At 44.2% G+C, this 13,358-nt stretch overlaps 1 protein-coding gene across 2 annotated transcripts in view; it reads left to right on the top strand.

Moving 5' to 3' along the window:
* mkln1 (muskelin 1, intracellular mediator containing kelch motifs) overlaps nucleotides 1–13,358 on the top strand; it is a 118,884-nt gene that overhangs the window by 67,958 nt on the left and 37,568 nt on the right. For both annotated transcript variants that reach the window (XM_083660467.1, XM_083660468.1), the window contains exon 13: nucleotides 2,571–2,718. In XM_083660467.1, the coding sequence (XP_083516593.1) occupies nucleotides 2,571–2,718 (148 nt within the window). The remainder of the gene's footprint in view (nucleotides 1–2,570; nucleotides 2,719–13,358) is intronic.

Raw genomic sequence — 13,358 nt, forward strand, 5'->3', positions numbered from 1 at the left:
CTTCTCCTTTTGGAGTTGGAGAGAGAAGGTAATCTTTTCCATTAAGCGGATGGAGTTAACTATATTGATAAGGAGGGCAGTGGTGAGGGGATTCCTCTGTAGCCAGCATTTGGTAATTGATTTCTTGCTTGCGGCTATAAATATCTTCAAAAGATATATGTCACTCCTGCCAAGTCCATCTGGGAGGATTCCGAGATACAGTGAAGCAAAAGAAAAGTCAAACTTCAGGGCCAGGATCTCAGAGATTAATTGGTCCACTTCTTTCCAAAACGGTTGAATACGTGGACACAGCCAAAAGATATGTGCATGACACACTTTCCTTTTTGAAAGGTGATATATCATTTGATCAAGGCTTTTATCTAAAACGCCTTTCAGTAGCAGGAGTGCAGATGTGTTGGCATGTGTGGCTCCAGTTTCCCCCAAATCTCTCTTTATTTCACTTAAAAACACACTTTTATTTTGTTTTATTATCATAACCATTCTCTTCATAATTCTTAATTCATACAGCTGTTTTCTATAAAATAAGCAAAATTATTGCTGAAAGGATAATGCCTGTTACCTTGCTTGAGTGTCTCAATTATAAATAATGGTTATGGAACAAAATGATTTTACATTGCTTTTCACCATCTTGACACTTTTCAGTGTTCTTGATTAAATATTGTATTTTTTGTATTATAGTATTACCGTAGATTCAATATGACTGAATTACCGTATGTGATTTATTAGCTGTGGAACATAAAATCGCCACATAATTAGCCTACACATTTATCCTTTCAGTACCAGGAGTGAGGACGTGTTAGCATGGGTGGGAAGCAAACCTGCAGCATCAGTGCCTTGCTCACCACAGGAATTGAACCGCCAACCCTGCAGCGTCAGTGCCTTGCTCACCACAGGGAATCGAACCCACAACCCTGCAGCGTTGATGCCTTGCTCACCAAAGGGAATCGAACCCCCAACCCAGCAGCATCGGTGCCTTTCTCACCACAGGGAATCAAACCCACAACCCTGCAGCGTTGATGCCTTGCTCACCAAAGGGAATCGAACCCCAACCCTGCAGCATCGGTGCCTTTCTCACCACAGGGAATCAAACCCCAAACCCTTCAGCATTGATGCCTTGCTCACCAAAGGGAATCGAACCCCCATCCATGTAGCATCTGTGCCTTGCTCACCACAGGGAATCGAACCCCCAACCCTGCAGCATCTGTGCCTTGCTCACCACACGGAATCGATCCCCCAACCCTGCAGCGTGGGTGCCTTGCTGTAGCTCCTGAGACACAGTCAGACAGCATAGACCTCCTGTAACCACAGAGGAACAACAGTGGGCGTTGATGATTACACCGGCTGAATTTGCTTCCCGTTCTTCTCGCTCTCCGCCGGGCCTTGTTGCCATGGCGGCCTGTTGCTATGTTATCAAGCCAGGCTTTGATAGCCTCTCGACGTGTCTTTCCTGGTTTCCTTTTCTTTTGCTCCCATTTCATTTCGAGGTGGAAGAAAGGTGCATTAATAATGTGGCTTGTCATATTCCTGTGTCAGATGTAGGGATGGGGATCGAAAGCCGGTATCGATAGGTATTGATTGATAATTTCACAAAACCCGAAAATCAATAGGTCTGAGCTTATCGATACTGCTTTTGAGACAAGTGGGTCCTATAATGTAACGAGATGAGTCATGTCATTTACTTAAAAATAAAAAAATGTATGCAATTGAATTGCCCGCCACCCGCCGTTAACTAAACAAAAATAATTGAATTGCCTCAGCAGGGTAGTCATTCTGTTCTGAAATCAAAGAGTCACAGAATCGCAATCAAGCAATCAAAGCAATACCAGTTAAAGATTTTGTTGTTGTCTCATCTTTCCACCAAATAATACAGTAGAAAAGTATTGATAGTGGTATCGATAAAGACTGGTATCAATATCAATAAAAATGTACGATCCCCATCCCTAGTCTGAGGCATCTTTTCGTCATGCTGTGATTGTTACGTTCTCTCCATGTTCTCTCCTGGTGAGCCTCGTCAGCTGTGCCTCTGAGCCAGGCAGCGATCCTATCAGACGTGTGTATGCCTCCTATGGCGATGGAATGGGGAAAGGATATTGTAACGCAGGGATGTGGACTTGGGGAATTGGGGAGGGGTGTGGGTGGTGATAGTGTGTTCGGGGGTTCTGGTTGGAGGGAGGTGTGTCCGTACGGGTATTTGGCCGGATAGGAACTGGGTTGGGGATAGGGGGAAGAGTTAGAGTGTGACACCGGATGTTGTGGTCTGCCTGCCAGAGAGCCACGTTACACGCACGTTAGCTGCTGAGCTGAAGTGACACACTATAAGCTTGTTAATGACAGCTACCGGCCAGCTGTAGCAGTATTCCGGCGCACCTCCAACTCCGGGTTAGCCTGTATGCTGCGGCAGGTAATAAATACGCTCTGCTGAGCCTGAGCTAAAGAGAAGAACTGTCTCCAGTCCAACCTACTTTCTCCTGCTAGTTAGCCACCCGCAACGCTACAATATCATCTGAAAGTCGACCTCCCTGTCCACGCGTGCCGATGATTTACCCTTGTTTGTTTTTGTTTCTCTCCAGTGCCGATGACGGGCTTCACCCAGAGAGCCACCATCGACCCCGAGCTCAACGAGATCCACGTCCTGTCGGGCCTCAGCAAGGACAAGGACAAGAGGGAGGAGAACGTCCGCAACTCCTTCTGGATCTACGACATTGCCCGCAACAACTGGTAGGGAGCAAATAAATCTAATCAAACATGCATATTCTGTACATTGGAGATGTTTTATATAACCGTTACTGCAAGAACAAGGACGGAGCGCACACTCCGTTACACACACTCACACATATCAGATCATGGTGACTTTTCGGGACATTACATAGACTTGCATTAGTTTCCTGGAGATTTACCCTAGTGTTGTCACGATACCAAGATTTTACCCTGCGATACTATACCAGTCAAAGTATCATGATACCGGGTAGTATCACAATACCACAGAGATATCTATATATTTCTTGTTTTATGAATGTGCAATGTATTTACCTCCACAAATTATAATGTATGATGACCTTAGGCAAAAATACAATGGTTTCACAGTATCTCAGGCACCTCTAAAATGTGTTATTGTAAAATATCTTTCTCTCTCTCACACACACACACACACACACACACACACACAGACATATATATATAAGCAGATATTTTACAATAACATAGATAGATAGATAGATAGATAGATAGATAGTAGGGTTGTCACTATACCAAAATTATGAGTTTGATACCGATACCTGCCTAAGTATCTCGATACCGATACTGAAACGATACCACGGCAAAAACTTAAAACATCAGGAAAAAATTTGGAATGTAATAATAATAATAACATACTAAAATGTTCAGTTTGATATCATTGTCATTGTTAAATCTAATTGACTAAATAGAAAAGGAGAAATGTGCTCAGTAGAGTGCAGAACTCTGCCAAGGTGTATTGATTCATTTCATTTTGTGTTCAGTCTACTTTAGTGCACATCAACTGTAGTGTGCTCAGTGCTGTATGTGTAGTGTGTGTAGTGTGCTCAGTGCTGTATGTGTAGTGTGCTCAGTGCTGTATGTGTAGTGTGTAGTGTGCTCAGTGCTGTATGTGGGCTAATAATCCTGGGCTTGAGCTTCTTCATATAGGCTATATGTGGCAGTGGTTTATTGTGTGGTGTAATACATGTAGGTGTGTTTTTGACAATTAATTACTGTAACATTAATAGTTGGATTATTGTCAATATTAGTATGGGGGACATGGGATTGCTGCATGTCATGTAAGGGCTTTATTGACACTCTATGGCCTTGATTTAATTAATTATTATACCATGGTGTTATTGGGGCTTTTGCATTGAGTTTATGATCTCTTTGATAGTTATGTTATATCCACCGTTGTGACTGTTCATTCTGTCTGTGCTCGTAACTAGAGGTCGACCGATATTGCTTTTTCAATGGCCGATGCCGATGCCGATCTTTAGAGAGCAGGGCGGCCGATGGCCGATATATAATGCCGATTATTATTATTTTTTCCATTCGATAAAATACGATTAAAATAAACTCCTCAAAAAAAGTTTGGAAACGTTATTTTGCTCGATTATTTCTCCCCTTTAATAATACCAATTGGTATTGTATTTTATATAGTTGGAAAGCCTGATTAGTCACCTTTACAACGGGGTACAACTTGTAAGGATTGTGCATTCGTGGAATGAGAAACACACAGCTAAACGTGTGGGTAGCGCCCCCAAAAAATGTGCAATATTCTTCTGTTGGTATTTTTTTTTAAAGGGCCCATATTTTGCTAATATAATGTATTATTATTTTATTGTTGGCCTCCAGTAGAGTAACTTATTGCATCATTCATAGTTTAAAAAAATCAGTTTATCTTGTACTGGCTCTCACTGCCCCCTTCAGTTCAGCCTCTGTATGAAACGCTCTGTTTTTAGGTCCTGTCCCTTTAAGAACCCCCACCCTCCGAAATACTCAAGGCGGGCAGCGGGGTGAAAGTTTGTTTGCGCAAACCTCTGCTCAGACAGAACCCGGACCCCACGTTGAGAACCACTGCAAACCACAATCATGCAGAGAGGGAGAGAGGCAGAGAGAGAGAGAGAGGGAGAGAGAGGGAGACGGAGGGGACACTGTGTTTGGCTGGAGCAAACACAGCGTCCTCACTCCTCACAGCCTCTCAAAGTCGAGGAGTGACGATTTCTTTGGTGTGCCGTTTTCCTCCAAGCAGCCTGACGCTGATTTCCCCCCTCTAAACAGAGCTCGATTTAAGTTGTTATTTCGGTCTTTTTCAAAATTATTTTTTCATTTTGTAGATACAAGCAGTGTTTTTATTCCAACATGAACCAATAGTATGTTTAATACTAGATTGAAATGCGGCAGTCTACTGGCATGTCAGAACAGGGAAGGGAGGGGCAGGGCGCTCGCGCCGCGGGCCCGGGCTAAGCTTGGCAAAGTTGGCATCACCATGGTAACAAGTCCTACTGACGTCACTAGAACTATGGTTCTCGCACAAAATCGGCATAAATCCATGTCATCTCGTCTACGAGAGTTCATGGGCGAGAGGGGGGGTTCATGGGGGTAACATTAAAACACTTTCACATATTTATTGGAAGCTTAGCCCATGTTTAATATGACCATCCAAGATTGTAACAAACATATATATGATACAAAATTAAGAAATGCATAATATGGCCCCTTTAAAGAAATCTAGTAGCCTAGATTTCCATTATCCATTCATGCACATTGAAAATCGAATATAACATTATACTGTAGGCCTACATCTAATATAAGATGTTATCTTAGCCAGTACAGTAACATGTTTTTGATTATTCTTTTTATTAAATAGAAAAATACATTGGGTTATGCGGTATAGATTTCAGTAGTGACTGGTAGGCTATAGCGAGAGAGCAGTATGTCAGAGAACTCATTCATGCACTGTTAGGGGTGGGAATCACCAGATGCCCACGATACGATACTGAAACGATACTTGAGTCACGATACGATAGTATTGCGATACTGCGATATTTTCGATATTGCGATATATCGATATTGCGATATATTGAATATTGCGATATTTCGATATATTGCGATTTCTTACTTTTTCAACTGCAAATGATGTCCCCAAAGGAAAACTTTATCAACATCTGGTTTATATAAGAACAATTTTTCAGTCTGTACATCTGACTTCAACCATTTTATTGCAGCAACATTGTCAAGTAGACAGACCAACAACTTTCATAAAGTCATGTCATAGTTGCATGCACCTGACAAACTGAACTGTTTGTTACAGTCTACTTACAGTCCACCTTAACTGGATGTGTGTGTGGACTACTGTACTTATGTAGTTTTTGCAACTTCACTTCACTTACACAAAACATTTTGTGCAGCCCATTCAGTAACTGGGGAATTTGTAAATGACTGTTATGACAAAACTGTTACTGTTAAAACAAAATGAAAATATGCTACCGTTTGTTTACTGCTGGCCTTGGAACTAAAGTTTATAGTAGCCCGGTGGCCTGGCATGGCCTGCAAAAAAAAAAAAATTTTTTTTTTTTTTTTTTTTTTTTTTTTTTTTGGCAATATCGATATTTGGCGTCCAAATATCGATACGATATCGTCAGGCAAAATATCGCGATACTGTGGTGTATCGATTTTTTCCCCCACCCCTATGTTCTATACATTAACAATAATAATAATAATAATAATGTAAGTAAGTAAGTAAGTAAAACTTTATTTATATAGCACCCTTCTCAACACGAATGTACAGAGTGCTTAACAAGTTAAAGCAAACAGTTACAAAATATAAGCACAATATATAAATATACAACAGGGGACATAAAACAGAGGAAATAAAACAGACTTATGGTACATAAATCAACACATCAAAATTACATAAAATCACGACAAATCAAAAGCCTGTCTAAAAAGGAGAGTTTTTAATTGTACTTTAAAAATCTCCACTGAGGCGGAGGCTCTCAGGCCCTGGGGAAGAGCATTCCAGAGCCTAGGGGCCACAGCCGCAAAAGCACGGTCCCCCTTAGTAGTCAGCCTGGTTCGAGGCACTCCCAAGAGGCCTAGCTCAGAGGACCTCAGGGCCCGGTTTGGTGTGTATGGGTGAAAAAGGTCAGCTATGTATGCGGGGGCTTGGCCATGAACAGCTCTAAAAGTGAAAACCAGAATTTTAAAATGGATTCTAAAGTGGACCGGGAGCCAGTGTAGGGCGGAAAGGATCGGAGTAATATGGGATGTTTTATTGGACCGGGTGAGTAGTCTGGCTGCAGCATTTTGGACCTGTTGTAACCGGTTTATTGAAGTTTTATTGAGGCAGGAAAACAGGGCATTACAGTAGTCAAGCCGGGAGGAAATGAAAGCATGGATAGCCATCTCCAGCTCGGCGGTGGACAGGATGCCCCGGAGCTTGGCTATGTTCCTGAGGTGAAAAAAACAGTTGCGGGTCAGGTGTTTAATGTGATTGTCGAGATGGATAGATTGATCAAAAGTGACTCCAAGATTTTTTATGTTTGTCCGAACAGTCGCACTAAAAGGTCCTAACTGGTTGGTTACCTTAGTGGCGATGTTTTCAGCTGCTAGGATCAATATCTCTGTTTTGGCGGCATTAAGTTGCAAGAAATTATTTGACATCCATTCTTCAATGGCGGACAGGCATGCCAACAGGGTCTTTATATTATCCATTTTGTCAGGATCAAAAGAAAAATAAATCTGAATATCATCTGCATAGCAGTGATATGAGACACCCTTAAATTTATTAATTAAGATGCCTAGGGGGAGCATATAAAGAGCAAAGAGAGATGGGGCCATAACAGAGCCTTGGGGCAGGCCACAGGATAGAGTGCTCCTGTCGGACGCGAACGGGCCCACAGCCACGGAGAAACTTCTCCCACTAAGGTAGGAGGAGAACCACTGGAGGGCAGCGCCTGAAATACCTACCCACTCCCTGAGTCTATCTAACATGATGGCATGGTCAACAGTGTCGAACGCTGCACTCAGGTCCAACAACACCAGAACTGCACAGTCGCCTGTATCAGTTTTCATAATGATGTCGTTGGAGACCCTGAGGAGAGCTGACTCTGTGGAGTGATGTTTTCTGAAACCTGATTGAAATTTGTCAAGAATGTTATTGCTGTTCAGATATGCGTTGAGTTGGTTACTAACCACTTTTTCTAAGATTTTGGATATGAACGGGAGTTTTGAGATGGGCCTGTAATTATTCGGGAGGGAGGGGTCCAGATTAGATTTTTTGAGAAGGGGCTGAACGATTGCCTGTTTAAAGAATGCTGGGACGGAGCCAGAGGTAATGGAGCTATTTATAATATGGAGTAAAGGCGGGGCGACACAGGTGAGTACTTCTTTCAGCATGGAAGTTGGTATGACATCCAAGGGGCTAGAGGAGGACTTCATAGCTCTCACTACATCGGTCAGGTTGGCTAGGGTGATGCAGGAAAAGGAGCTTAGCGAGGCCTGCCTAACTGGACAAATAGGGAGGGGGGAGTTGGAGGGGGTGATGCCCGACCTCACATCAACAACCTTGTTGACAAAGAAGGAGAGAAAGCGGTTGCAGTCGTCGTTAGAAAAAATAGGGACAGAGGGAGTATAAGGGTTTACGATGGTATTGATGGTTTTAAATAGAACTCTGGGGTTATGTTTGCTGGAAGTTATAAGGTTTGTGAAATAAGAAGCCCTGGCATTTTTAACACTATTGTTAAATTCAAAATAGAGACTATAGAGTCGGCTAAACCGTTCTGAGCGCTTGGAGAGAGTAGGGATCGGGCCTGATACAATACACCGTTTCCCTAGGCTTTCAATCGTGCAGCACAGGGCCTCAACATCTGCCTGCAGTTTGATTGAGTTTCTGTTCATGACGTCATTCGTCCCCACGTGTGTTATCACGAAATCAACAGAGGGGTGCAGGTCAAGGAGGACTGGAATAAGTTCTATCATGTCCAGGACTTTACCACCAGGGAGACAGTATGTAATGGCCCCGGGAATAGTTAACTGCCTGACTAGGGAATCACCTAAAACCAAGATTTTCGGATCACAGTTTGAGCAGCTGTTGTAGGTGGTCAGCTTTTGTGAAAGCTGCCCACTCGCGTTAGCAAGGCCAGTGTTAGCATTAGCAGTAGCGTTAGCATTAGCAGTAGCGACAGTGGCACCATAGACAGGGCTCACGTTAGCTAGGCTAATGTTATTAGCATCAACAATAGCAGCAGCAGGGGAAACAACAGAAACAGCAGCGCAGGCATCCACATAATGGGAAGCGCCAGATACGCAGGACAAATTGAGATGTGGCTGCAGTAGAGACACACGAGGGCGTTTGTTTACGGAGAAGACCGAAGGGGGGGATGTATAGTCTGCGGGCAGAGTGGGGCTGGCGGCTCGCTTTCTGCTGTTAGCCCGCTGTGGGGCCGGGGTAGAGACCCGTCTAGCGTTCTTACCGGTGCCAAAACTCTGGGCACGGTTAGCTGTATGAGTCGTGAGAGGGATTGGAGAGGGGAGAGAGTCATAAGGAAGCTCTGCCAGAGGGGTGAAGAAATTGGACGTATTGCAGGATATACCAGAGTTAGAGGGATCGAAGAAGGGGAGAGAGAGTTTCTTCTGCCGACCCGTTTTCACCACGGATGCCCAGGTGGGGGAGTCAGTAGCAGCGACCGCTGTAACTCTGGGGGCCGTGTCCTCCGCTAGGGCAGCAGCCGAGGTGGATCCAGGGCTTCTCCCGGGCTCGATGTTGGCTAGCCTGGCGTGCAGAGCTCTCTTACGATCCAGGAGCTCCTCGATTCGCCGGTCAATAGCCTTCAGATCCTCCTCCAACTCGGTGACCTCGGCCGATGGAGCCATCTGATCTGAAAGAATAAAGTACAAGCAGCAACCTGGAAATAGCCGCAGAGATGGCAGCAAGGAACCGGGGGACAGCCAAGCCGTGGAGACGAGTTACTAGTCAGCCGATGGAAGGAGACTTACCCCAGAGGGGCCTAAAAAGGCCCCACAGCGGATAAACAGCACGGGTAAGTCACAGTCTCCAGGGCTTTCTCAGAGGAAGATGTTGATCAGATGTATTACCGGTTAGGGCTGTGGCGATTCACTTATCTCCCGATTCGATACTATCACGATTCTTGGGTGCCGATTCGATTTATATTGCGATTCTTAAGTATTGCGATTCTACGATTATTGCGATTCGATATTACGATTTATTGCGATTTTTGTTTATTTTTTTCTTTTATTTTTTCAGTTTGTTTGCTTTTTTGCACTAGATTAGAACATGGGAAAAGTTGAATCATACACTAGAGACTGTATATTATATATCATGAGTAGGGCTGGGCGATATAGTTAAAAACAGGGGCGGACTGGGATCATAATTCAGGCCGGGCATTAGATACCAAGCAGGCCAGGCCGATATGGGCCAACGCGCGTGAAATTTGGGCCGTTTGAAGCCAGATTTGGGCCGTTTGAAGTCCAATTTTACAATGAGATGCACCCACTTTAACCCTGAAGTGTAATTATTACTTCAGACTAACTAATAAAGTAATAAAACCACTAGTAAACCAGTAGGCGGCGCCTGGCCTGCTGTTCAGTGAGTGGCCTGACTGCAAGCACCCAAATTTTTTTTTTTTTTTTTTTTTTTGATTTGCGATTATCGATTCTGGAATAAAAGATCGATCCAAAAAATCGTGACATTAAAAATCGCGATACTTAGGTGAATCGATTTTTCCCCCCACCCCTATTACCGGTAGTCCAGTCCCGGGCCAGCGAGTTGATGTGAGCTAGCTCTTGATAGCTTGGTCCGGTTAGCTTAGCTCAGACTCCGGTATGGGGGTGAGTCCGTTGCACTACCTCGGGCAGTAGACCTGGGCTAAAGACAAGCCCCGCCACCCCCCAAGGCAGGCACTTTACAGTATGTTAGAGTGTTCAAGGCTCTGGGAGATCAGAGATTTCCTTGCTCTAGCTAGTAGACTAGGGGATCCTGCCCGGGAGCTTCCGTAGGATCAGTTAGCTTAGGCTGGCTAAAAACAAGCCAAAGTAGCTTTTGAGCTAACGTAGTCCAGAGTTGGCGGGAGTCAGAGAGGAATAAAATCCAAATATGCAATCGCTAAGACAACACGCCCGATTTGAGTATCAGGTATGATACAACAGGATAATTAGAAGCAAAACGTAAAATTGTTGCTTTAAACCAAATAAAAAGGCTAAAACAAAGCAGGGCGAGACGGAGCTTTTTTTGCGGTTGCCACAAACACGCGCATGCGTACATATGACGGAGCGAGCAACCAACCGACCAGCTGTAACTGTTTAGATTTGCTGTCATTTGATGGGAGAAGTGTGTTTGCAGAAGATGGTGGTGACTGAGGAAACGTAACGTTACAGTAGGCTCATGGGTGCATGAGAAGACTCACATTCAGTGGCGGACTGCATAATCGGGCACGTCGGGCAAATGCCCGGTGGCCTGGCCTGGCCTGCCAAAAAAAAAAAAAAAAATTTTTTGCAGGCCGATGCCGATTAATTAAAAATGCCAATAATCGGCCCCAATTAATCGGCCGGCCGATTAATCGGTCGACCTCTACTCGTAACCTACTAGGCAGCACATACCCATCGCCTTAATTGCCTCGTCAAAACTCTGATGGTGTTCGCTTGTCACACAATAAATCACACTCGTTTGACTTAAGAGGGCATGTATGTGTCCTTCACATTCGCTAACCTGTCAGTCTTTGAACTGAAACAAGTCAGGATGCCTGTCGGAGCGAAATAGCCTGGTTCGATGTTGAATCCGTTCACCTGCGTCGCGTTGAAGCACTTTTTACAGACTGGCTTTGATGTGTGTGTTCACGCCACGGGCTTGCCTTCGCTGTCGGCAACGTAAGCAAAATACTTCCATATTTCACTTTGTCGATCTGCTTTCTCTACAAGACGGCTTGCAAGACTGCTTGTACACTCCATGGGTCAGGGCTGCTGACTGAGGAGTGAAATTTGAGCCGTGACCAGAGAGAGAGAGGGGAGGGGCGAACTCGGCAGGCTGAGGCTCACCCACAGACAGTCAGAGAGCAGCTGCGGAGCCTGTGGCTGCACACAGGTCTCCTCCGCTACATATACCACGGTCGCACACTGACGCAACCAATGACATTTCTTTAAGTATCGGTACTAAATTAACGTGGTATAGTACCGTTTTTAATGGCAGGGTATCGCGGTACCATTGTAGTACCGGTATACCGTGCATCCCTAATAGATAGATAGATTGATTTAAGGCTGGACAGTGTGTGCTGTGTTTGTACTATTGTACTTTTATACTGTTATACTTCTCTAACCATTTGTTGCACTGCACAGCTAAAAAAAAACTTTTCTCTCATAAGTGACACAATTTATGGTTTTACTCTGAAGGCACCCCAGCCCAACTTCCTGGCAGACCTTGGCACAGCTATACCTAACTTCCTGTCTGTTGTTTGCTAACTCGCAGTATCTTGACACGTAACTGCGGACTGTGCGGAGGAGGAAATTATTCAGCCTCAGTGTCAGACAGAGCGAGGCTGTTAACGTTAACGTTACAGTCACTCAGCGGTCCCACGTGTTTTGTTGTGACGTGTCCTAAACGCAAGATTTAACCGTGCGGTGATAAAGTTTCTGTGTCCTTGAAACGCATGTGTGTCTGTCTCGAGACTCCTGTCAGCTGAGCCAGAGATCGGCTGAGCTAACTACAAGTAGCGACCTGTATGCTAATGGCAGCTGGGCTCCACATTTGACGTGTTGTTGCTTCCAGAGGAGCCGGATAGAAACAAACAGGTGGTGTTATTTCCAGGAGATGGTGCACTAACGTCAATATAGGATTATGAATGCAGCCAGAAACTAATGAATTTGGGAGGTAAAGCATTGCTGCTGCTGGCACTATACTACAGTCATTCCACGGTAGTATAGTGTCTCACGGTAGTAGCGTGTCTCACGGTAGTAGCGTCATTTACAGCAGCTGATATAGTAGGCACCGCGATAGACGGTAGGAACCGGTAGACCGTGCAACACTAACCCTAACCATAACTTCCCTAATCCTAACCACTACTTGCCTAATCCTAACCTTAAAGGAACACAACACAACATTTTGGGAGATTCGCCTATTTGCCAGATTCCCGATAGTCAGAGATGGGGGAAAAACACAAATTCTTTACTTAAGTAGAAGTACAGTTAAGGTCCTTACACATCGGGAGCGTTTGTTCTAATTAATCGCACGTCAATAATATTTTCCGAACCTATATCAGTCAATGCAACCGTGCATACCAAAGGTGAAGTTTTGCTGAGCGTTATTGCGCCGTTTATTTTTTTGGACCACGATCGATTCTTAAGAAATTCGCTTCCAACGTGTACACATCTGTGGCTGAGGTGGGTCAATAGTCGCATCGCAATTCGGTGCTGTATATTCCCATCGCTCTTGGTGTGTAACAGCCTTTACTTAGGTAAAAAAAGACTGGTAAAAGTAGAAGTAACGAGTGAACTTGTTGACTGAAGTAAAAGTAAAAAAGTACGTGCTCTGAAATGTAATAAAGTATAAAGTATTTCTACTGGCTGTTTCTGTGCAAAGCTAACTGAAACTCACGTCATATTAATGTAAGTCGAAGAGTATTAAACTTAAAAGACCCCCTCCAAACATACTTTAATAATTTGTGTGATATGTTTTTTTCCACAAACAAGGGCGAATTCGGCCCCAGACCACGTGCGGCGTGTGGGAACCGCAGGCGCAGGCATCCCTGGGTTGTGGCTAGATGGAGTGATGTGAAATTGTGGCAATTGTTATTATTCCATGCAATTTGTGTTATTCTTGTATAGTGTCATGACGAAAGCAAAAATAC

This window comes from Poromitra crassiceps, assembly GCF_964638095.1.
Source record: "Poromitra crassiceps genome assembly, chromosome: 2".
Lineage (NCBI taxonomy): Eukaryota > Metazoa > Chordata > Actinopteri > Beryciformes > Melamphaidae > Poromitra > Poromitra crassiceps.